The 26,764-nt window shown below is 36.6% G+C and overlaps 1 protein-coding gene across 6 annotated transcripts in view; it reads left to right on the forward strand.

Annotated features, from left to right (window-relative positions):
- RGS7 (regulator of G protein signaling 7) overlaps positions 1–26,764 on the forward strand; it is a 529,525-nt gene that overhangs the window by 360,438 nt on the left and 142,323 nt on the right. For all 6 annotated transcript variants that reach the window (XM_060643375.3, XM_060643377.3, XM_060643378.3 and 3 more), the window contains one exon: positions 181–231. In XM_060643375.3, the coding sequence (XP_060499358.1) occupies positions 181–231 (51 nt within the window). The remainder of the gene's footprint in view (positions 1–180; positions 232–26,764) is intronic.

The following is a 26,764-nucleotide window of genomic DNA, read 5'->3' on the forward strand; positions in this document are numbered from 1 at the left end:
GTGTCAACTATACTTTAATAAATATATATATATATATATATATATATATATATATATATATATATAACATAAACTAAAAAAATAAACATTCTTACTAACGTGAGTGACAAAAGTTGCAAGTTCTTAGAGTTAACATATATAAACAAATGTTCACAAATATTTGTGTTTTCCTTTTTCTAGGGTCAGACATTGTTCAATGGTTAATAAAGAACCTAACTATAGAAGATCCAGGTAAATAAATCATTTTCCCATTGATAGAATTATTTGCTTTGTGGTTTTAAAAAATATGTTTTTCTCAGGGCTAATATGACAAGCAAGCCAATCTGAAAAATTATAATTACATCTAAACTATGCTTTTAGCATTTATACAAATTTTATGGCAATCAACATATATTTAACTAAAATTTATTTAGTGTATTTTAACAATTTTTCACATATTTAATGTTCCATTTCATAAAATTTGATTCAGATGATTGGCAATTGCAGAATGGGTAATCTGTATACATGTTCATAATTGATTGTAGATATAATATATGTGATTATATTATATATGACTATGAAGTAATGAAATTGCCCTTCATAAAACACATAAGGGTAAATTTCATTAACTTATAATCTTTCCTTAACTTCATTTTTGCATGAGGTTGAAGACAATGTTATTTGTAATTTTGATTCTTTGATCATGCCTACATGATTTTTTAGTGCTCTTATTTAAGTCATGGAGCCATTTACTGTGGTGGACATTATGTCTGTTCTGGAGCACTGAGCTTATTTCCACAGTTTGGGAACAGTTTCTACCAGCTCACATTGTGCATTGCCTAGAACAAATTCTTCATATGGAAGGCATTTAATGGCTTTTTTAAAATGTCATGTAAGAGCTTTCATATGCAGTAAACAGTTTACATCCCTAAAGTGAAAAATAAGATGTATTTTGTTTAGAGAGGATGCTGAGAAATCAAACAAACAAAAAACTCACAGAAATTGGTATTACAGTGACTGAGAATGACTTGGTAGGGAAAGAGGGCAATACACCAACCACACAATAAACTGTCACATCCATTAGAAAAGAGTTCAGCACGTCTTTTGCTGCTGCCTCGGTTGGTTACCACCTTAGAATGGTTTAGAAATAACAGTACATTGAAAGGCAAAGTTTGTATTTTTCCTTCTTTTGAGCTAACTTTATAAAGCCATGTTATCAGAAACTGTAGGTGTAATTTCATACATAAATGCCTGTGCACACCCCCTGCTCATCTGGCACGTGAGCTTTTAGAATACCTATCCTAGTAGGTTAAAAAGGATTAAAACAATTAAAGTTGAAGCACCTATGGCCAGCATCATATTGTTACTAAGTGAAAAGAGGAGATAGTTACTGGCATAGGGAGCCACAGTCTTATCAAATTTACATTTTAGCCTCATGTCAGTCTGACTTTACAAACTGTAGCACCAGACCAAAGCCCCATTGGACACAGTCACTGAAAACCAAGAAACTACTGATTTACGAGAAACATTATTGCTCAAAGGGTGAAGTGGATTCAAGAATATTTCTTGTAAGCTAAGACCAAAAGTGCACTTTGGTAATAGTCTAAGAAGCAGGAAACAGGTACAGATATGATAAGCCAGTAGGAAACAATCATTGTTTATAATTTACACATGAGATATAATTTTAGCTATAATGTGTCTGAAAACTGATTTTATTTGGCTGCTCAACAGTTGAAGGAAATTGTAAAGCTTCATTAGAAGGTACATGGGAAAGATAAATTCAATCATATCCAGGAAGGAACATATATGTTCTTTAGTCATATTTATGACTGGCCAAAAAAACAGTTTTTGATTGGTTGATTGGTTTGAATGAACTAGTTTAACCTCTGCAGAGTAAAAGGCTAGATTTTAAGAAGAGTGAGAAGCATTGATGACTGCTCTGAAGATATAACAGATGTGCACACAGAAATGAATCAATCTGGCAGCATGATTCTGATTAAATATGGTCAAGAACATAACCGACATCATGAAACTCACTCTGATGGATGCAGATATGAAATTAATCGTAGTATTTTGGAATTGCTCATAAAGAGAGACTAAATAATTGTTATAATAAAAGGTCTAATTTTAACCGTACAAATTTTCTGAGCATTTCAAAAGAAGACAGGAACTTCTGTCAGGCTTCTATCTCGTTGTGAAGTGGTTGTTTGAAGACCTCTAGGATTGTTGGAAGTTCTAGATGTCAATCATTTTTGAAAGGATTTTGTGGCAAGTTGGAAGAAGACACCAGTTCCTGGGGAAAGGAGCAGGTTCTGATGCCCATCTGGGGACAAGGGGCGAGAGTTGCACCGTCTTAGGAGGCTGTTGCAATCTAATCCAATAGATTAGTCTAATAGTATATTAGACTTTGGAGTCATGTGTTTTGGCACCCTTCCCTAATTTTTAATACTGGATGCAGGTTTCTGTTTGTGTGATTTGTTGTTGTTGATGAGTTAATAGTTATAAAGTTAGCTTATGTTTTTGTGGTGTGAAGAGTTAATAATTTTATTAATACCTTTCAACTCTATTGCTGAGAACATAGAATATGTATGAAAACACAAAGCCCAGAATAAGTTGCATTAGTCTCAGAGTTAGAGTCTAGCTGATAAAATAAAGTGGTACTTTGGTTTCATAGAGAGGAAATTGATGCACATCAACTGTTGGATGGGGGCAGGAGAGTGAGAGGAGGAATTTAGCCCTTGGTGGATCTCTGTCTATATCGGCACCTACTGGGAGGCATAATGTCCACCACCAGTGTCTTCAGTTGGTGGTCCACTCCATTGCTTCTATGTGATTTCATGTTCACATTGACAGGACCTCTTCCTGGCTGTCTATAATCTTTGCTTCTACCAAGCTTAGATTGGGGGCACACCAAGTGATGTTGCTTCACACTGGGAAAGTACGCTGTGCTTCCCAAGACCCTATGGTACTTTTCTATTTTACTTTTGGTTGTACAACAATATTCTGCTTCTCTCCTATCATTCTGAGGTATGGGATTCTTTAAGGATGTCCAAACCCTTTATGCCTGGACATACACACAGTCCTTGCAGTATGATCCTTCTGGATTACTAGGTCTCTATTTGGGAAACAAGTATGTAATACCTTTTGCTTGTTTTTCTCATTGCTTGAAACAGTATTCTATCATATCAAATAGATTTTGCTGTGTAAACTCAATGGCTTAAAATAAACAACCATTTTATTTAGTTTATAATTCTGTGGATTGGCTGGTCACATTTTCTGGGGATTTGTTTGGCTGATTTCTGGTGGGCTTTCTTCTTCTGGATTGTAGCCAGGTGGTTGGGTGGATAATCTAGGATTTTTTGGTGTATTCGATACTGGGTAGGTTGTCAGCTAGGTGAATCTCATTCTCTCATCCTTTGGCCGGCTGGCACTGGTGTCTTACTATAGTGGCTTGTACTTAAGTCACATTTTCTATAGTTTCATCTGCCAAGGCAAGTACCATGGCCAAGTCCAGAACCAGTGTAGGGAAGGACTATCCAACAGCATAGATACAGAAGTATGTGAACAAATTTGGGCCATTACTGCAAAAGTCTTCCACATCTGTATTTCTTCTGCTTTTCAGATATGCCTTTCTGTGATATGTATTATTATATTTTGGCTTCTGTTTGCAAAATTTATCCTCCAGAACCTATTCATCATTTGTTAGTAAATATGCTTTGTGTCTAGTATCAATCATGTCATTAATTATGGATGATATTTTGAGAAAATTTATCAAAAGACAAAGCTTCAATGAAGTTTACATCCTTCACAAAATGACTGGCAGATATTAATAACTTCTTGACATCACTCTGCTCATTTGTAATCTTTGCTGCCTCTCACTGGAAGAATCACCCTTGCCAAGCTCTTGAAGTGATGCTGACCAAGGTGAGGAGTACTTTAAGATCCTCAGTCCAATGAGTAGCCAAAATCTGAAATGAGCCTCACTATGACTACTAGATATTAAAGAATATTAAGTACATTCTCTGTATTCCCTTAATGGTACCCTGCTTGCCCCACTTTTCTCTTTCTCTCCATCCACCCATGCTTCTTCAGATCTCAGTATTCCTTGAGACACTACCTGACATACTCATACCTGACTCATACAAAATGAGTCATAGGCTCTGAAGACATACTTGAGCTCAAGTCTTGATTCAAGTACTTACTGGCTGTAAGCATGGGCAAGGTAGTTAATCTCTCTCTCTTTTTATTCTTCTTCAGCAAAATGCTTTTAATACGGTGTTTTGTGAAGCTTAAATGAGTCAACATTCTAGTGTGCCCAAATCTTGATTTTATTTTTAAATAGGCCAGATTCCTTTAAAACTCTGAACATTTGCAGGCATATTTAGCTAACTTGGATTCTTTAAAATGCATGCAATTTTTATACTAGCCTTCAAACACAACCTATTCATTCTATGAAGACTCTAATTCAGCTCCCAATTGAATTTCTTTACCATGAATTATTTACACTTGCTGCTACTCAATTTATTGATTAATTTTATCTTTTATTTTTTATTTTACATGTTAGCCTTATTGCTTTAGTCGAATCTAAAAAAAATCTTAATGACAGAAGACATACATCCTCTCCAGTCATCGACTGAAGTGTCAAGATCAGTTATCAATAATCGCTTGATTTTTACTAATGGGAATCCACTGAAGTGACATTAAGTTTTTGATAACCAATGATTCAGTTTGTGTTCCCCTAAATAGATGAGGAAAAGTGAAGAGAAAGAAATTTCAAATGAATTTTTCTTTATCTAAACCAAACCCAATTTGAAAGAAGTGGTTTAAAATGCAGATAGAAGAGTGAGATTAAGAACAAATAGAGATTTATCCAGGATAAAAACTGAATGTTGAATAGTTGTAAAATTTCTTCTTCTAAAGGTATTATCTATTGTAAAAATATCTGGAAAATTGAGATTCAGATAAGTCAACCAGATATTTTGCTTACACATCATTCAACTGGATCAAATATCTTGTTCACTGAATTAATTAAATCAACCCATTATGCTCACCATTAGAGTCCGTCATCTACCTCCCAATTCTCTACAAGTCCTCTAGACAAAATGATCCAAATTCTGTTAATGAATATAATAAAACTGTGTTACAAGTAGCCTTCATATCCTGTGGATTTGGTTGGCCTTCCAGAGAAATCAGCTCAAGGAACATGAGGGTATATCAGAATTGAGAACGTATAGAATGTCTCTGTTATCCTTGATAATATTTTGTACTTGCAAAGCATTTCATGCTATTCTAAATAATTTAAAACAGATCGTTTTGCTTGAATACTACAACAATAGTATGAAGTAGCCATGCAGACATAAGACATATTCATTTTACAATTGGAAAGTCAACTGAGAAAAACATGAATGTCCGAAATCACACAAAAACCTGTTCAAAGAAACAGAACTTTGATCTCCAAATCTCTACCCTGTGTGTCTTCTCCTTTTGGCACAATTATTTCAGGCTTAGATTCTGCTTTTCCTTACATGGTTAGCAACCATGAGAGGTGCATGAATCCAGCTGATCAGATGGTCCCTTACATAGTGTCTTTTGGGATACAGTAATTGATTTTCTTAGATTTGGTGTTATATTTAGCTAATGCATCCTGGGTATACCCTTTGTTAAAGCTATTTTCTACATATTCCAATGCATATATCTTACATTCAAAATAAAGAGAAATCTTTTCTTTTTTTTTTTAATTTTTAAATGTTTATTTTTGTGAGAGAGACAGATGTGAGTGAAGGGGGAGAGAGAGAGAGAAGGAGACACAGAATCTGAAGCAGGATCCAGGCTCCGAACTGCCTGCACAGAGCCTGATGTAGGGCTTGAACTCATGAACTGTGAGATAATGACCTGAGCCAAGTCAGATGCTTAACCGACTAAGCCACCCAGGCACCCCAAATCAAAAAGAAATCTTTTCTGTGTGCTCTTCATATTGCTTCAAACAACAATCTTACTTGGGTGGCAGGAGAATAGAGACATTTAAAACACTCTTTCAAATTATATCAAGACCCTCTTGTAAAAAAAAAAAAAAACCTTATAAAATACATATTTTATTGTCCATTCTGTAAGCTATCATGTCAATATGAAAGAAATAAAGTGACTCCCTTATTATTTATTGTTCCAATACTAGTGAACCATTTTAGGAAAACATTCTGAGTTTTTAAGGCATCATTTAACCTTCTGGTGATAACATGCAAGAAATCATAAATCAGAGCCATCTCATACACCTCTAACAAGATTGATTAGTTTGACTTAGTTCAAGGTAGTAGACATAACCCAAGTATACATATTTCAAATATGCACTTTCTGTTTTAAATAACGCCTAAAGAGACGTGAATAAATGCCTCATATCTTTGGGCACTTGCTCCCAACCCATGTGTCTGCTACTACAGCCAAACCTTCAGAGTTAACTACACAAGGGAAACTATTTGTCGTTCTAATTATTTTCACATGAGATGAGCAGGAGCCATGGTTTTCTTCATGTATTCTTTTCAGTGTGTTACTAGCTTTTCCTCGGAAGAAAACAGTAATTCCTTTTTGCGTATATTCTATTACCACCCCACCTTTAAAAAAGTATGGTATCCTGTACATTTCATATCATCAGGAAAGTCTCTCTTGGTGCCCATTGCCCCTTGGGAATACTCTACAAATGCAGAAAGTGAAAAAGTCTGCAGATGTTTGCTGCATGATGTCTCCCATTCAAAGTAATCAGTACCAACAAGTAAAGCCCAATCACATCCAGCCTGTTGAGGCCAACTGTCTCATTTAACTTATTACTTAACAATATCACTTTTTCCATGTATGTATGTATGCATGTTCTGCATTTGCATTTAAAAATGCACTTTATAATGGAACAAGTGATTGCTATTGTCATTTGACGAATGTATCTCTGCAGTTGCCCTACGTAATTAAAACTTAAAATCCAAAATATACTGAAAGGTCTTCATAAAGTCGATGAATAGAAGTTTTCATTACCAAAATAGAAGTCATTATTCCCAGTATATCTGCTATGGTTTCTGCCACCAAGAGGGCTTTTTTTTTCCTGTTGATAGAAGCCTTTTCTGGTTTGGGCTTCTGGCTGCCTTCATATCCCCCTCCATCACTATATTGCAATAACAATGGAAAATAATTATACTACATTAACATTAATTAATTGGGTGCCTTCAGGTACCATGCTGGATGTTTCCTTCCTATTTAGTTCTTGGAAATAGGGAAGAGACAAGAGAACTCAGGTGTACTGAACACCAACAATGTGCAAACACCATGTTGAGAACTTGATATGTGTTATTCAGCCTTAAAAAAGAGAAAGAAACTTCATGAAGTACATGGTATATCAGAAATCTAAGTCTCAGATCATGAAGCTACTAAAAGATAGAACCAATACTCAAACCAGATACATTTGATATCAAAACATTAACATTTTCAGATCCAGAGAAGGAGTATCAAGTTTATTTTATAGATGAGGTCTCTAAGGCTTGGAGAAGAGCTGAGATGGGGAGCTAGGATTCATACCTGATGGATATAAGACATGATATCCACACTGCACATTTGTTAGAGATTCAGCAGATGCCATCTGGTTATGCCATTTTCCTATTTTGGTTTGTACTGGCCAGCACACGCACCTGTAAATGCCAGTCCCAGGGTTTTATGATCTTTCCCATTTTTACTTGATTGGCAGATTTTTTTTTTTATAGATTACTTATTAGAGTTGCCAACAGTTAAGGAAAATACTAAAAACAGCTGGGAATCTAATTCGAATTGCTGTCCTTTTGCTTGTAAAATTTGAGCAAGCATAATGATGCTAGAATTCAGTGTACTTTTAAATAGTTGTTTAACTCACTTAGGAACATTCCATAAATCAGCAGAGGTTGATATTTCTATCCTATTCACTAGAAAATAAAAACAAAAAACAAAAATAAAGACCTAATGGAAAAACACAATTGCCCCGTGGCATTGTCTAATTCTTCTAACAGCTGGTTGACCTCTCTGTTGCTTTCTTCTTTTTAGGTCTTCACTGTCTATTTTATTAACTTTTTTGTGTACACATCTTTCTTTTATAAGCCAACTTGATTTTGGGGGGAGAGAAAGAAATATACACATTTTTTCAGTTTATTTATCTATTTTGAGAGAGAGAGAGAGACAGCATGAGTGGGACAGAGGCAAAGAGTGAGGGAAAGAGAGAATCTCAAGCAGGCTTCACAATGTCAGTGAAGAGCCCAACTCAGAGCTCTACATCATGAACCGTGAGATCCTGACCTCAGCAGAAATCATGAGTCGAATGCTCAACCAACTGAGCCACCAGGTGCCCCGAGTGTACACTTTTTTTTAAAAAAAGAAGGTAGGAGGTTTGGATGGGAGAAAAGAAGGAAAAAAGGGAGGAATGAAAATTGTAAAGAAGGAAAGGAAATTATAAAGGAATTGGTAAAGATAATAAGGCCTAGAGCATAGGACATTGTTGAAAATAGACTAGTTCATCAGGATCAGCCACTCAAAAAGGACAGGGAAATGTAAGTACTTATATATGTTATCCAGAGAGAGCCGTAGACTGTTGTCTAAGAGCTGTCTGAAAAGTCAGGCTCCTTTATCTTTCACTAAGATAGCAGATTTTTCATTTCCCAACCGAAGAATGAATTGGGATTTTCCCCTCTTTATTTGAGCTGAGAACAAGGCTACTTGTCCTATTCATAAAGTTTTTCCAATTGTTATATCTAAGAATGGCAAGAAATGCTTGCAACAGCAGCACAGAACATGTGATATCAGTGCTCACAGAAGATTTGTGACCAGAATGTGATCCTACCATGGCATGAATGCACCAGTCTCTTCACTATCCTTTGGCTGCAAACCACACATAAAGATTCCTGCTTTTACATAAAAAGAAGACCTTTTTTTAAAATAATGACTCTAAGAAACTCAGTGAAACATATAATAGGATTTTCATACTTTGAAAATTCCCCTGTAAGCAAAGAAGTCCTTATGTCTAATAATAATAATACCTTTTTAATTTTGCAATTACATTATAATTTAAATGATTGGTATCTCTAGATTATTCAGAATTGTTCCTTTTTGCTGCATTCACAAATACCTGGACATTGAAGCCCACTAGGGTACATCATGTACACTACATAGAATTCTGATTAACTCCATTTCATGTAAGGCACAGGTTTGGACTGTGACTTTGTCATTTTCTATAAATAACTGCTCCTTTTATTTAATCCAGTTTTTTTGGAAGGCGATCTGCCAGACGTCATTACGACTTTGATCCTAGCCACAAAAAGAGAGGATGTCAGATTTTTCAGACTGTCAAGGGTTACTTGGCTATTTCAGCAAACCTGACGTTTGATTTTTCCTCTGCTGGGGTTCATCCATGGAAATATCTGTGGTCTGGGTAGTTGTGGGCCTCTTTGTAAGCAATAATATGGACACACACTTGTTTATTATCCTTCTGGGGGCTTTAGTGCTGAGACCTTAACCTTCACTAAGTGATCTGCCAGGTTTTCCTTGGTTATTTCCTCAAGGGCCCCCTAGTAGCTGCTTGGTAGGTCAGTCAACAGACTTTTCTTGGGGATGGATATCAGACGGTCACATATAGTACCATATAGAGCACACATTAATGTTGTTAAAACATTTTGAATTATAAAACACCATTATAAACCCACGATAGCTAATCTGGCAAGTATAAAGAAGAGAATAAAAGCATTCATAAAAAGCACTCAGGTAGTGACAGCTAAAATTCTAGCATATCTGTCCAGTCTCCTTTGAAGATGTGAGCTCTCACTGGCTTTGTTATTGGAGCTAGTCCCACTCATGTCTTCCCTTCCCCATATCTTATATTTTTCCTGGGCCACTCATGAACCAGTATCTCGTGTCCCTTCGCTCCACCTATTTGTGATGTCCACATCCTTACCAGAGCCACCATTGCCCTTTTGAGATTGCTGTGTTCCAGCACAGTGACCATCTGCTACCATCACTTGGACCTTGACCAAGGGCACCACTCCTACTTGGGTTCTTTGAAGACTGTACATCCTCACAGACTCCCACTTTCATCTCCCAGACTCTAAGTTTTCACAAGATGTTTTTGAGCGTCACAGATAGTAAAAAGAAAATACATCATGGAAAGTAACTGTTACCCCTTCACAGTCCAGATCTGATGGTAAGTCCTTTAGAAACTGATTCCCTGTTGCCTTCCTCACATCTAGGCACAGTGGTCAACATCCCAAACCCTGAAAATCTTCCAGGCATATTCAGGCCCAGAGTCAGGGCTTAACTGATTTCTTGTCAATAAGAAAAGGATACAGGTATTCATCCTACTGTTGGCCACAGTTTCTGAATTCTCATATCTGACTCCAGGATTCACCTCTTCCTAGGACATCTTAGGACTGACCTCTTTTTAGGGTATGTTTGAGGATTGACCTCTTCCAAAGGCATGTTGACATAATACCACCCTTGTTGAAAGGGGCATGGGCTGTCCCTCCACTGTCACATGATGGTCTGACTTCAGGTCATTTAAAAAAATCTGAGGCACATATTCATTAGAATGTGCGTTTTGAGGGGAGCCTGGGTGGCTCAGTTGATTAAGCGTCCAACTTCGGCTCAGGTCATGATCTCGCTGTTCCTGAGTTCGAGCGCCGCGTCGGGCTCCGTGCTGACAGCTCAGAGTCTAGAGCCTGCTTCAGATTCTGTGCCTCCCTCTCTTTCCCTGCCCCTCCCCTACTCATACTCTGTCTCTGTCTCAAAAATAAATAAACACTGGGGGCTCCTGGTTGGCTCAGTTGGTTAAGCGTCCGATTTTGGCTCAGGTCATGATCTCGCAGTTTGTGAGATCGAGCTCCGTGTCGGGCTCTGTGCTGACAGCTCAGAGCCTGGAGGCTGCTTCAGATTCTGTGTCTCCTCCTCTCTCTGTCCCTCCCATGCTCATGCTCTGTCTCTCTCTGTCTCTAAATAATAAATACACGTTAAAAAAACTTAAAAAATAAATAAGTAAACATTTAAAAAAAAGAATGTGCATTTTGTGAGCAGAGTCTTCGTTTTGTATTTGCTCTGCCCCTGGCATCTTTAGTGTGCCTGGCACATATTGGGCATTTAAATATTATTGAATATTTTAACAAAGAAAATATTAACATATAAATAGGCTGTTATTATTTTTTATCTTTCATATTTCAATATTCTTGGTTCACACTCTAGATGGAAGTTTACCTCGAAGTGTGAAACAATAGGTTCCCATGACCCTCCGTGCCATACAAAGTGTCTAGTTATAGAACAGAAAGTGAAACTTTCCAGGTTTATCCATCCATAGATTTCAAATAATCTATTTTCCTCTAAGTAAAGTCAAGGATATATATGTTATCCAACCACAAGAAATTACTCTAATGTTCTGAAACAGCCTAAAGGAGGTTGCTTTTATTCCATGGAAAAATGAGTTTTATGAGCAAATAGTAGATCCTATTAGAAGCAATCATGATTTATTGGTTGAAATATTAGAGTACACTGGAAAACCCAAGCAAAGGCATAGCAAGGACATAATAAAGTCTCATAAAAATCATAAAAAAACCCAAATTTATCATTTGGAAATTTATCTCTAGGCCAGAAATGATATTATAGCAAGTGAAATAACTGCTTTAGGTTATGCTTTGTTTTTTTTTTTTTTTCTGAGAATTTTTCAACAAATGTAAAGCCATTGGAAAGTATCCTGACCCCTTCAGATATCCTATCTTTTCTAACATGATTCAAGGTCAGACCACTTGCTTCTAGCTTAGAAAAGTAGCAATTGTCGACATTTCTTTTCCTATGGTTTAGGGAGAGAAAGTAGGTCAGTTTTTTTGGAATGACACAGGAGATAAGATGAAGGTGTTGGGTGGCTGGGCATGCAAAGCCTAGAATTGCTCTCCTGAGACATTTCTGCTCCATCTGGTAAGCAATGATCAGCCATCAAGGAAGGAGAACATCTTGTCCCTCTAGAAATAGGTATTTCCCCATTTCCTTGCCTTTGTATAATCATGAACCCCTATATTTTATTAATGTTTTCCAGCTCTCAACTGGGCCCCCAAATTTGATAAAATGCTTAATATACTAACATATGTACAATGGTAGCCTAATAAGTTCTTGGTCACTGATGCAGTATCATAAACAGGAAGAAATTATTCAAAGTATAAAGGAAATTTTAATTTGGTGCCTTAACTTGCCTTTACCTACACCCCTACTGTTCCACCTAGCCCTTTATAAGAGAAATAAGAGCAAAGAGTCGAGCATGAGTACCTGGCACCTGGGAGCTCCCCCGCCCTCCGCCCCACCATCCCCGCCGGCATTGCTGGAAAGGAGGAGCTCATGCAGTTCCTTCTCATGCCTATGCTCATTGTCCACCTGCACTTCTGCAGATTCTGTCAAATGTTCCATCACATTGCATATTCGCTCACTTAAGCAAATCCTGGGGGCATGGCTTGCAGGAGCTGCCACTAAAAGTTAAATAAAGCTATGTGGTTGGGAAGACCTCTGTTAACCGAGGCATTTGAGCAAACCATTGATTTTAGGCACACCATGTCACAGACAAAGTTTCAAGTAAGTTGACAGAGATGCAGACAGTTTAAAAATAAAGAATGGGGCAGAAGTGTAAGCTATTACTTAGATTATATCATACAAATGATGCAAAATTCTCCCATCATCTTAAACAACACCCCTGTGGAATGTTATATTCTTTGAGTAATGAGGATGGTAGAAGCCCAGGCTTCTCCCTGTGATGTGATGGTGTGATTGAACAGTAACTGGAGACCCAGGTTTGAAGATAGGACCATTCATGCATTTAACAATTATGCACACACAAAATGTGCTTGTTCTTGTATTTGAGGTGCAGTGGTGTCAATATGCCCATACTGCCCCTCTCACAGGCAAGACAGACATTAGAGGAATCATTGTACCAGGAGCAAAACAGTCCGCCACTTTAATTAACAAATGCTTTCAATTTTCTCTTGGCCTGTCCTTCCAGTGATCCACCAACAGAGTGTATAATCCTGGGTCAGTCTCGCTAAGGGCCTGTCTCTATCTAAAATTGTGCACATGCTATGGAAAAGGCACTCAGTGCTATAGATTATTGTCCCCAAGGTGTCACAGTTTCCAAACCCAATCAGGCCTTCAGGGTCTCTTGGCAATCATGTTTTGTAGTCATAGCTCCTACTCAATGGGAGTGATTATTCAAAGCCTTCATTTTCCTGAAGTCTCCCAATAGACTCATTCTCTGCCATTCTCAACAGCAGACTGTAACTTTTAGTGAAAATATAAATCAAAGAGGAAATTTGTCAACTTTCTGACTCACTATGCTTCACAAAAAACATGACAGTGTCTACAACCATTCTTGTCTCCTTGCCCATCTGGGTTAGGCTTCCTGTGCTTGTTATCCTGACCTTTTGCACCACCTCAGGGTTCTTATTGCATCCTTCCTATTTCTCTTGTCTATCCTGAACTGCCATATATTTATCAGTTTATTCACCACCGGTTTTCCCCATTACAAGACAGTTCTATGTTGATAGATGGTCCATCCTGGCTACTTTCCTGTCTCTTAGTTTTATAAACTCAGCTGTCCTGTCTCTAATTCCTCTGTCTATAACTCATCTCTTAATTCACTGGAATCTTGCTTGTATCTTCTGCTTATAATCTGAAACTTTACTTAGTCTGGCCAGTAATATTCTTCTTGTTGCTAAATTCAATTATCATTTCTCAGCCCTTAATTTGACCTCACTGTAACATTTTTGACTCCCTCTTGTCTTACATTACTCCATTATCTGGTTTGCACTAAAACTTTCTCACTCTCTGATTTAGTATTCTTCACAGATTTCTCTATTTGCCTCTTAACTTCAGGGTTTTTCAGACACAAACATGGTCTTTCTCCTTTATTGGCTCTCTACAGGCCATGTACTTCTTTATTTAATTCACTGCTAGTGTGTACACGCATGTAGAATTCCTTATGACTTCCTGGTCTATAGATCTAACTATCTTACAGAGATTTTCACTTGGATTTTTAGCAGGCATTTCATTTATTCAACAAATAAAAACTGACCTCATCATTTTATCCTCAAATCTGTGTAGACTTCTCTTAAATATCTTTCCACTGCTCTTTCCACCTTCTTTCTGTGCTGCCATAATGGTGCTCATGACTGTTCTAGCAGATGCTCTCTAGAGCATTAACAATGCTGAAAATACAAGCAGATGCTAAGCTCCCTGTCCATTCAGGCCATGTTCAGAAGTCACTGTCCAGTTTCTAACTGTGATGAAGAAGCATGGTTAGTTACATTGGTGAATTTGAAGTCATTGATGATCACAAACCTAGGAAAGTTGTTGTGAACGTCATGGACATGTTAAACAAGTGTGGAGTGATCAGCCCCAGATTTGATGTACAGCACAAAGATCTAGAAAAATGGCAGAATAATCTTCTCTGATCCCACTAGTTTGATTTCATTGTACTAACACCCTCAGCTGACATCATGGACCATGAAGAAGCAAGATGAAAACACATAGAAGGGAAAGTCCTGGAATTCTTTTCCTGGGGGTATAATATATACGTACAAATAAAATACCTCAGTGGAAAAAAATATCTCTGCATTGCCTAATTCTAACCATAGTCACATCTTATGGGGAATGACCACAGTCTTCTAACTCATGTCCCTTCTTCCTTGTCCCACACCCATATATTCATTTTACTGCATCTACAATGACCTTTCCAAAACTCCATCTAAGCATGTCTCTTCTGAGGTTTCATAACTCCAGTTGATCCCGCATTGCCTATAGGATACAGCCTAAACTTTTTAGCTTGAATATGTAACCCTTTTTGCAATAGCCATATTTACCATTGTGTCCACTCAGATCACAATTTCTTGCCCCACCCTGTGCCTCACAGCCACCAGATTGCTGGCTGTTTGTTAAATGGGATTATCCTCTTGATCACAAGCATTTCCATGTGCTGTTTTCTTTACTTGGAACCTCCTCTTTGCTTCATAGCTCCTGCCTTTTATTTAGGGTTTGAATTATATATCAACTCTTTCAGAACAGTGTCCTGACCTCTCAAGATTGAATTGGATGTCTTTTTAATGTGTTTCCAGAACACTGCACTTGCTTCCTTGAAATTCTTATTACATGGTGTGGTTGGCCCATTTATTTGCCTGTTTTGCCTATTAAAATACACTACACACTTCCTAAGAATAGGACTGGCACCTTGTTTCCCCCTGTACTGACTAAGTGAATGAATGAGCTATACATTTGGAAATCAAAGCTTTGAAATTCGATGAGCTTGCCAAAGAAGAAAGCATATAGAAAAAGTAAAGGCAAATGGGATCCATTGCAAAGATAAATTTCAAGAGAGTTCCTCACTATAGCATTTGGGAGGACAACAACAGAGAAGAGTCTGGGAGCCAGTGGGAAATACAGCAAAATAGATAGAGTTTGGAGGGCATCAAACAGAGGTTCCACAAAGAGATTCATCAGTGGCTTGTTAAGGAGAGAGCACTGAGAGAGCAAGGGGAAGCTCTCCTTTGTACTAGGTAGTCATCGGTGACCTTTCTGAGAGAGCAGATTTAGTAAAGCTTCAGGTTCAGAAGACAGAGTGCAGGGAGCTAACAACTTCATTACATACTGTAATCACAAGGAACACTTCAAATTTAAAGTCATATAGAGCATGCCAATAGATAGCATACAACTCATCAAATTCCTGGTCTATGCCTGCTATGTTTGGACACCTCAGTTGGTTGCACAGAAGTTTTCATTTGAAGTAAGTAAAAATAAGCATGAGCATAATAGTAAAATATTTTTGCATCCTATAAATTGGAGTTGTGATTTCTACATAGAAGAGATGGCACTCCTGTGACTGCTTACTAAGCTACACCTATATTGAATCTTTTTTATTAAGTATTTAATTTTAATTCCAGTATTGTTAACATACAGTGTTATATTCATTTGTGGTGTACAATATAGTGATTCAGCAATTCTATACATTACTCAGTGCTCATCGTGGCAAGTGTGCTCTTAATCCCCATCCCCATCACCCATTTTGTTCTCTGTAGTTAAGAGCCTGTTTCTTGGTTTCTCTCTCTTTTTCTTGTGCTCATTTGTTTCGTTTCTTAAATTCCATATATGAATGAGATCATATGATATTTGTCTTTCTCTGATTGATTTCACTTACCATTATACTCTCTAGCCCCATCCATGTTACTGCAAATGGCAAGATTTTATTTTTTTTAGATTGTATCCTTCTTTTATGGCTGAGTAATATGTATACATACTACATCTTCTTTATCCATTCATCTATTGATGGACATTTGGGCTGCTTTCATAATTTGGCTATTGTAAATACTGCTGCTATAAACATAGGGGTGCACTATCCCTTTGAATTTGTGTATTTGTATTTTTGGGATAGATACCCAATAGTGCAATTGTTGGATTGTAGGGTAGTTATATTTTGAACTTTTTGAAGAAACTTCATACTATTTTCCATAGTGGCTGCACCAATCTGTATTCCTACCAACAGTGCATGAAGGTTCCTTTTTTTCCACATCCTCATCAACACTTGTTTCTTGTGTTTTTGATTGTAGCCATTCTGACAGGTGTGATCTGTTATCTATTAATTACAGTCAATTTCTGAAGATGCTAATTAAAACTAAAATGAGCTCCCAGTTTATAATAGATTGTTTTGATATAAGGCAGATAAAATGTTGGTGTTCATACATCAACCTGGTACCTACATATTGATATCACTGTTGTATTAACTGAAACAAAGGAGGAGGTGGCAAAGAAGATTGAAAGCGGAAATAAATACTACTATGAAGCTTTTATTTCTCTGATACAGTATGTTTCCCTATCATTGCATACTTGCTAACTTTAAAAAGGGTGGTATTTTATTATCATTGATACTAGTTTTTTTTTTTTTTAACAACTTTGCTCTCTTCATATTCAAGTGGTACATTTACATGCCTTACTTTACAAATTATTTTTACCACTTCCACCATTTTCTGTAGTTTTTTTTTTAACCTTTATTTATTTTTGAGAGAGAGACAGAGTGTGAGCAGGGGAGGAGCAGAGAGAGGGAGACACAGAATCTGAAGCAGGCTCCAGGCCCTGAGCTGTCAGCACAGAGCTCGACGCGGGGCTCAAACTCATGAACCATGAGCTCACGACCTGAGCCGAAGTCAGACACTCAACCGACTGAGCCACCCAGGTGCCCCTACTTCCACCATTTTAATCAATAAAAACTAAACAATTCAAGTAATTAGTTCTATTATTAATGATGTAAATAAAAAATTCTGAAAAAATAAATAAAAATTCTGGAAGCAATTATTTACATAAAGCTTTTGTCTTTTTTCTTCCAATTTCAAAATTTATTTTGTTACTCAAATTCAAATTCTGAACATGCTAAATAATTAATATGATTAAAATGGATTTTACCATATCTTTATTCATAACCACACTTCATAGACCATTCCCATTAGACATTTTTGTAATTAGACTAAAGTTCTTATTAACAGTTTTTTTCATGTGAATAAAATATATTTTCTTTCTTTTTTTTTAAACATAGTTAAGTCTCAAGCTGTGTTGCTTTTGTGAAGTTTTTACATTCAGAATTTGTTTCAGCTAGTTACTCTAAAACTGTGGTTTAGGCAATACAACATTTCTTACCACGGGCAAAATTAAGGGACTAGACTTAGGCCCATTTATGTCATCAGTGGAGGAATGGGTAAGGTCCCAAGTTCCAGGAGTCTCACCTCAAATGCCTTTAGTCTGAGCATTTTACTGTTTGTTTTTGTTTTGTTTTGTTTTTTAAGTTGGGTTTAGGGTTGCCTGGGTGGCTCAGTCAGTTGAATATTCAGCTATTGATCTCAGCTCAGGTCCTGATGTCAGGATTGTGAGTTCAAGCTCCATGTTGGGCTCAGTGCTGAGGGTGAAGCCTACTTTAAAACAAAGTTGGGCTCAAAGATTTCTGGAAGAAAAGTAAATTGGGTTTTAGCTGTTTTCTATCCAAATGTATGTAAGCATGTACTTGGATATAAAATGTGGATTGATTGAGTTGAAATAATTTTTGTGTTTGCACCATGTGTTAATTAAAAATTGAGATGATGACATTTGAAGTTTTTCTATCCTCTGTTATTTTCAAAATTTAATAAATTCTCAAGTTTTATTATAGTAAACACTGCAATTTATAGGTACAAAATAATAAATTTAATAATCCTTTCATACAAATTACATATTTTCTTCTTGTTATTCTTAGAGCAACTATTAGATGTGAGGCTTCAATCAAGACATTAACTCTTAATTTGGTCTTTTAAATGTTTATTAATTTATTATTTTGAGACGGAGAGAGAGAGAGAGAGAGAACAAGTGGAGTAGGGGCATTGAGAAGGGAGACAGAATCCCAAGCAAGCTTGATGCCCTCAGCGCAGAGCCTGATGTGGAGCCCAGTCTCACAAACTGTTAGATCATGACCTGAGCCAAAATCGGGAGTTGGACACTTAACCAACTGAGCCACATAGGCTCGTCCAACTTTGTCTTTTAAAAGTAATATATCAGCCCCTGAATTGCAAGCTTTAATTGTATCTATTATCAAAGTGGGAATTTATTATAGGTATCAAAGAAATACTCAAAAGTAAATATTTTTTAAAGTTAAAGTCATTTTTCCTTTCTTTATTTTCAACACAATTGATAAATTCCACATGTAACAGGTGTAGAGTGCTTGGCCAGGGAAATAAAAAGAGTTTAAGCAGATAACGTATCCTTCAGGATCTTTGTGAAATAATATGAAAGACTAATACCAGAACACAATTAGTTACAATAAAAGATATCAAGCATTGGGAGCTCATTGGAGGGAGGGTGCACTCCTGGCGGGTTTAGAAAAGACTTCATGAGGGAAGGCTGTATTTGAGTGGACCCTGGGGATTGCATAGAATTTCACCCGGTGAAGATAAGCCAGGGGGCTTCTCTGGATATAATAAATACTAGAGTAAAGGCACAGAAGAGAAAACCAGCCTGCTCCAGACCATCTAGTTTGACTGAAAGAATGAGTGAATATAATGCAAAGGCAGGGCTTGGGCAGGATAAGTTATCAGAAACAACTTCTTTGTAGAGCAGGGATGAAACTTGCCCCCAAGGACATCATTAAGGACTGAGTTGGGTGATGGGGAGGTGTTGGTAACTTTGAATAAAGTTGGAAAGCAACAAAATGATAGCCACATTTGTTTGTTTCTACTCTGTTCCAGAGACGATGTTAAATAACTTTAGTTGCATTATATTTGATCCTTAGAACAAATACAAAGTTAGAGTTTGTTCTTTAGAAGATCAAAGGACAACATTGTGGAACATAGATCAGAAGACAGCCAGGCAGGAAGCCCTTTGGGGATGTGACCAATGCATCTTTCATTTATCTTTATTCTGAGTTCTTGAAAACAACTTCAACTCTTCCATGCTATTGAATACAATTTCATTGATTGCTCTTCGCAATTTCTCCCACCCCAGTTCCTTTGTTATTGATGTCTTACGTTAGTATGATACATTTGTCACAATGAAGAAACCGATATTGATACATTATTAACTAAAGTCCATAATTTATTCAGATTGTCTTTCTTTTTACCTAATGTCCTTCTTCTGTCCTGGGATCCCATCTAAGTTACAACATTACATTTAATTGTCATGTCTTGGTAACCATCTCTAAACTGTGAGAGTTTCTCAGACTCTCCTGTTTTTTATGACCTTGACAGTCTTGAGTAATAGTCAGGTATTTTATAAACTGTCCCTGGATTGGAATATGTTTGATTTTTTTTTTTTTTTGCATTATTAAACTGGGATTATAGGTTTGGGGCAGGAAAACCAGATATAAAATGTCATTTTCATCACATCAGGCAACCATTGATCTGTTTACCACCTCTCTTGCTTTGCCTTTTCTATAATGTCATATAAATGGAGTCGTACAGTCTATAATCTTTTTAAGCTGGCTTCTTTCAGTTAGTAATATGTATTTAAGGGTACACATAATGATGGAGGTATGCCAAGGGGACATGGGAGCCAACTGAAAGAGTTCCCAGTGACCAGAGATGGAACAATTTTTGCAACAAAATAAAGTACCACTGGATTATATTGTAAAATATTTTTTTAAAAATGCATCCATAGGTTCATACTGATAGAGAATGAATGAATGAATGAATGAATGAATGAATGAATGAATAAACAAATAATAAATAAAGGATAAAAACAAAGGTCCATTGCCAAAAATTTACAAATAATTTATGTATACATTTTACCCTTAATGAGATGGAGGGTAACTCCTCACTCCTTAAGTTTGGGCTACATTTCATAACTTCTTTCCAAAGAAAAGTATGAAGGGCGGGCCAGTGGGGCATCACTTTACAGTGAACCTTACATCATCTGTGATAATGTAAGTGTCTGTATCTAAGTTCATTGGGGCTTTTTTTTTTTTTTTACATAACAATTGGTTGTGTAAAACCACAAATAATTCCTGGAAAAGACTACCCTTTTTTTTTTTTTTTTTTTTTTAATAACCCTTACATCTTTGTCTAAGATCAATTGACTATATTTGTATGGGTCTATTTCTGGGCTTTGTATTCTGTTCTGGTCATCTATTTTTCTTTTCTTTTTTTAAATGTTTACTTATTTTTGAGAAAGACAGAGAGACAGAGTGCAAGCTGAGGAGGAGTAGAGAGAGGGAGACACAGAATCTGAAGCAGGCTCCAGGCTCTGAGCTGTCAGCACAGAGCCCGACGTGGGGCTTAAACTCACCAACCATGAAATCATGACCTGAGCTGAAGTCGGACGTTTAACCAACTGAACCACCCAGGCACCCCTGGTCATCTATTTTTCTATTCTTTAACCAATACCATACTTTCTTTATTACTATAGCTTTAAGGTAAATCTTGAAGTCATATAGTGTGACTCTTCCAACTTTGTTTTTATTCTCCAGTATTATGGTGCTTATTCTGGGTCTTTTGCCTTTCCATCTGAACTCTAGAATGATTCTATCAGTGTCTACAAAATAGCTTGCTGGGATTTTGATTGGTATTGCAATGAATCTGTAGATCAAATTGAAACAAAATGGCACCTTAGTGTTCCAATCCATGAAATATACTGTATTTTATTTCTTCTGTCAGTGTTTTCCTGTTTTTTATACACTGATCCTGTATATATTTTGTTAGGTTTATCACTAATGGAAAGAAAGGATGAATTGATTCTCCAAGTAAGTAAATCTGGGCTATGTCTCTGAATGAGCCTGTCCCTGCAGATTTTCAGGTAGAGGTTTTCCTACAACCTCAGTTGTCTGATTGCTCCAGGAAAAGTTGATTTTCAGCTCATTCAGCTTTTCCTTATTGTAAGGATGGGAGTGACAACTTCTAAGCTCTTTATCATGTCTCATTTGAAGCCAGAGTCATTACCTGCTTTCTTAAAGCATATTCTACTGCATTGTGTGTTTTGAAGATATAAACAGAGAGCATGTTATATTCACTTTTGTATCCATGGAATGAAACCAAGCATAAAGTGAATAATTATATGTTAGATGAATAGCAAGATGGATGAATGAGTGGAAGGATGGATGGATGGATGGTTGGGTAGATGAATGGATAGATGAAGAAATGAAGACTCATGGAGTAAATTGCTAAAGCCTGGTATGAATCAATAATGGAGAAAAAATTAAAGGAAGTATAAAAGGTTTTATAATGTAATTAAGTAGATAAGTAAGATAAATCCTAGGGAAAGAAATCAAAAATGAAGAATTAGAAAGGAAAGCATTTTTAGGAGGATTGGAGAGAAATTGAAGACTTTACTCTTCCCATGGGTCTAATACCCTTCCATGCCTGGTCTAACCAGCCTTTCTCAAAGCCTTCACTGAAAACTTTGTATGTATTTTTCTTTCACTCATGCTAGATATATTAAGACTGGGGCGTTTTCTTTTTTTTTTTTTTTTTTTTTTTAGCTAAAATTCAGTATAATGTATCACAACACAAATTAATTCAAATTAAAGCAGGACATTTATTCCAGCAAATGAGGAATGAGGAAATGAATCCTAATGCAAAATGGTTCATAAGTTTACAGGGATACCAATACAGTTATAACCTCCTGGTGAGAATTTAAATTATATACACTTTTAGAAATTAAGTTTGCAATATTCAACAGTGCTTTAAAAATGTCTGTAACTTTTGACTGTATTATTTCTAAGAATTCATTCTATGAAATAATATAGGATTCTTGTGTCCATTTTTGCTGATAGATTTTTTTTTAGTTGCTTGTAATATTACAGACAATTTAGGTGCTAAGATAGCAAACCAAAAAAGTAAACAAACAAATTAAAAACAACCAAAAAGAAAAAAAGAGTTCCCATTCACATGGAGCTTGCATGTTCATTGGAAGATTAATAATAAATAGATACATGTGTAATGTGGTAAGTGGTGGTGAGTGCTATGAAGAGAAGACAAAGTAAAAAAAATGTGTAGAGAGTGAATCCTGTATTTATACTGTGCAGTCAGGTATGTAATCACTGATGTCGTGGCCTTGGCCAGAGATCAACTGAAGGAATGAAGTGGGATGTCCAACTCTTTGGACAAAGAGTGCTGGCATTCCAGGCGGAGAGTGCAAAGCCTCATGGCAGGCACATGCCTGGTATGTCTGAGGTACAGCAAGGAGGTCTGTGCTCTAGGGCAGGATCTGTGAAGGAGTGAATAATAGAAGACAGATAAGTAACTGGTGGCCAGATCAGGTAGGATTTTCTAAGGCCAAGTCGAGGAATTTGAGCTCTGTTCTGAGAAATATGAGAACTTGTTGGAAGATTGTACTAAGAATGTAATGATCTTATTTATATTTTATTATTGAAGAATAATGGACCTACAATATTGTATTAGTTTCAGGTGTATCACACAGTGATTCAATATTTATATACATTAGACAGTTCTCAACAGTCAGTCAGGTTACCATCTGTCACCACACAAAGTTGTTACAATATTACTGACTATATTTCCTATGCTGTACACTATATCCCTGTGTCATTATTCATTTTATAACTAGAAGATTGTACTTCTTTTTTTAATGTGAAATTTATTGTCAAATTGGTTTCCATACAACACCCAGTGCTCATCCCAACAGGTGCCCTCCTCAATGCCCATCACCAACCCTCCCCCCCCCACCCCCCATCAACCCTCAGTTTATTCTCAGTTTTTCAGAGTCTCTTATGGTTTGGCTCTCTCCCTCTCTAACTTTTGTTCCTTCCCCTCCCCCATGGTCTTCTATTAAGTTTCTCAGGATCCACATAAGAGTGAAGACATATGGTATCTGTCTTTCTCTTCCTGACTTATTTCACTTTGCATAACACTCTCTAGTTCCATCCACGTTGCTACAAATGGCCAGATTTCATTCTTTCTCATTGCCAAGTAGTATTCCATTGTATATATAAACTTCATCTTCTTTATCCATTCGTCAGTTGATGGACATTTAGGCTCTTTCCATAATTTGGCTATTGTTGAGAGTGCTGCCATAAACATTGGGTACAAGTGCCCCTATGCATCAGCACTCCTGTATCCCTTGGGTAAATTCCTAGCAGTGCTATTGCTGCATCATAGGGTAGATCTATTTTTAATTTTTTGAGGAACCTCCACAGTGTTTTCCAGAGTTACTGCATCAGTTTGCATTCCCACCAACAGTGCAAGAGGGTTCCCATTTCTCCACATCCTCTCCAGCATCTATAGTCTCCTGATTTGTTCATTTTAAACACTCTGACTGGCATGAGGTGATATCTCAGTGTGGTTTTGATTTGTATTTCCCTGATAAGGAGTGATGTTGAGCATCTTTTCATGTGCCTTCTGTCTTCTTTAGAGAACTGTCTATTCATGTTTTCTGCCCATTTCTTCACTGGAATTTATTTGTTTTTTGGATGTGGACTTTGGTGAGTTCTTTACAGATTTTGGATACTAGCCCTTTGTCTGAAATGTCATTTGCAAATATCTTTTTCCATTCTGTTGGTTGCCTTTTAGTTTTTTTTATTGTTTTCTTTGCAGTGCAGAAGTTTTTTATCTTCATGAGGTCCCAATACTTCATTTTTGCTTTTAATTCCCTTGCCTTTGGAGATGTGTCAAGTAAGAAATTGCTGTGGCTGAGGTCAGAGAAGTTTTTTCCTGCTTTCTCCTCTAGGGTTTTGATGGTTTCCTGTCTCACATTCAGGTCCTTTATCCATTCTGAGTTTATTTTTGTGAATGGTGTAAGAAAGTGGTCTAGTTTCATTCTTCTGCATGTTGCTATCCAGTTCTCCCAGCACCATTTGTTAAAGAGACTGTCTTTTTTCCACTGGATATTCTTTCCTGCTTTGTCAAAGATTAGTTGGCCATACTTTTGTAATTCTGATGGAAGACTGTACTTCTTAATTCCCTTCACCAAGTCTGTTTAGCCCCCAACCCCCTCCTCTCTAGTAATCATCCAATTTGTTCTCTGTATATATGAGTCTGTGTTTTGATTTGTTTGTTCATGTTTTTTAGATTACACACATAAGTGAAATTATCCAGTATTTATCTTCCTCAATCTGAATTATTTCACTTAGTATAATATCCTCTAGGCCCACCTGTGTTATCACAAGTGGCAGGATCTCATTCTTTTTTTGTGTCCGATTAATATTCCTGTGTGTGTGTGTGTGTGTGTGTGTGTGTGTGTGTGTGTGTGTGAGTGTGTGTGTGTGATCACATCTTCTTTATCCATTTATCTATTGATAGACAGTTGGGTTGCTTCCATATCTTGGCTATTGTAAATACTGCTACTATGAACATAGGGGTGCATGTGTCTATTTGAAATAGTGTTTTTGTTTTCTTCAGATAAATACCTATAAATGGAATTGCTGGGTTTACATTTTAAAATGATCACTGTGGCAAAGAGCAGGGCATGAAGGGAAACTAATCTGAATGTCATCTCCTCTCTGAATGAGATCTCATCAAGAGATGATACAAGCTTGGGCTGGGGGTGGTGGAGGTGGGTAGATTCTGGGTTCACAAGGAACAATCATCAGAATATGCTCCTGGACTGGATGTGATAAGTGAAAGAAAGACAGACATCGAAAACAATTCAAGTGTTTTGGCTTGAGAAGTTAAATGAATATCACTGACATTTGCTGATATGGGAAAGACTGAAAAAGAGCAGGTGTGAGATGAAAGTCAGTAGTTTGGTTTTGCAATGATAAATGCAAGGGGCCTATACAATATTCAAGTGGAGATGTCACACAGGCTCTTGGATACAATATAGTTATTCAGGGGAGAAGTCAAGCAGGAGGTATGTCACCAGAATGTTTATCACAAGATTGTTCATGACAGTGAAAGTTTTAAAAATTCAAATCCAAAACCAGAGGATTTCTAATATGCAGCACAGCCAGACAATGTTGCTCAAAGTCTGTGCTCTAACTACTGCCTCATAAAGTGCTGTGCACTCTGCAGCAGGTGCAAATGTAGAAGGGTGGTCCACAAATATTACAAACCCACTGAGGATCAGTCATGTCTTATTGTTCTCATCTATATAGCATCTAGAGTATCTTGATTTGAATTTTGGCAGTAGAGTTGTCTACACATCTTATGAAACCATATTTTTAGATTGGATTTTAATTTAAAAACATCTGGTGTTTAAATTTTGGCTTATTGTACAAAAGTAATTTTTTAGGGGGTGTTAATCCTTTAATTAGGATCCTTTAATCTGTATTTCTTCATTCTGGTTTGTGAGTCTGCCTCATTCTCACTTCTGTGAAATGTCATAACTTTTTGATATTTAAAATTAAAGTCAGATTATTGATGGATGGTTGTGCTGTTTTTAAATGGAAAAAAGAGCAGTTATTTTAATGATTGCATCTCATTTAACAAACTTACACCTTCTCATTTCCAAACTTTGTTCCTTGCAAGGGACCATCTCTATTGAGTAGAACCATGCCATGTATTGTGTATTAAAAATCAGGAATTCCCAGACATTGCTTATTTCCAACACACACAAAACCCAGCATAAAGACACAAACATGAGAAAATGAAACTGATAAGTTACATGTGTTTATGCCAACTGGGATTTTTATTTTAAAAAGAGAACAGCAGGTGGTAAAGGTAATCTAGAGAGTTTCAGACATTAGTTCTGATGCCCCAAACTGCTCCTCCAGTAGAAGCACCGGTTTCTGCAAAATAGTATTAAAGGAAATTACATCTGGCTTTGTTTAGAAATTTCATAGTAACTGTGCTTTTTTCTATGACCAAGGCTATGGATCTTGGATGCTAAGTCTTATACTTCATCATGATTTAAATACATCAATGAATAGTGATTTTTTTTTTAAAAAAAAAAAGAGATACTATTAGGTATTATCAGAAGAATATGTTGCTTATTCTTTAGGAGTGACATTTGATTTTCAAACCAAATGCATCCAGGTCATTTTGTTACATGGGGTGAATTACTGGTTATTCCCATATCATGCCTGTATTTTTACAACTAGCTTCAGAAAAAATATATAAATATAAAATACTCATCAATCCAGTTCCTATTTGTTTGAAATAAGTGTGATATTTGCTCTGGACACAAAATTCTTTACTGTAGCAGCCCTAGGTCATCATGAGGACTGAGTTTTAAGCAACTGAAATTCAATTCAGGTAGTATACTTTATACTGTACTTTTTTTTTTTTTTTGGAGAATTGGCCATAGACGTGGAAGGATTATTTGCAGAAGAAGAAAAATCAATTTCCCTTTGACACAAAGAGGCAAAATAAGGGTGGCAGCA

This window comes from Panthera onca, chromosome F1 (genome assembly GCF_046562875.1).
Source record: "Panthera onca isolate mPanOnc1 chromosome F1, mPanOnc1 haplotype 2, whole genome shotgun sequence".
NCBI classification, from domain to species: Eukaryota; Metazoa; Chordata; class Mammalia; order Carnivora; family Felidae; genus Panthera; species Panthera onca.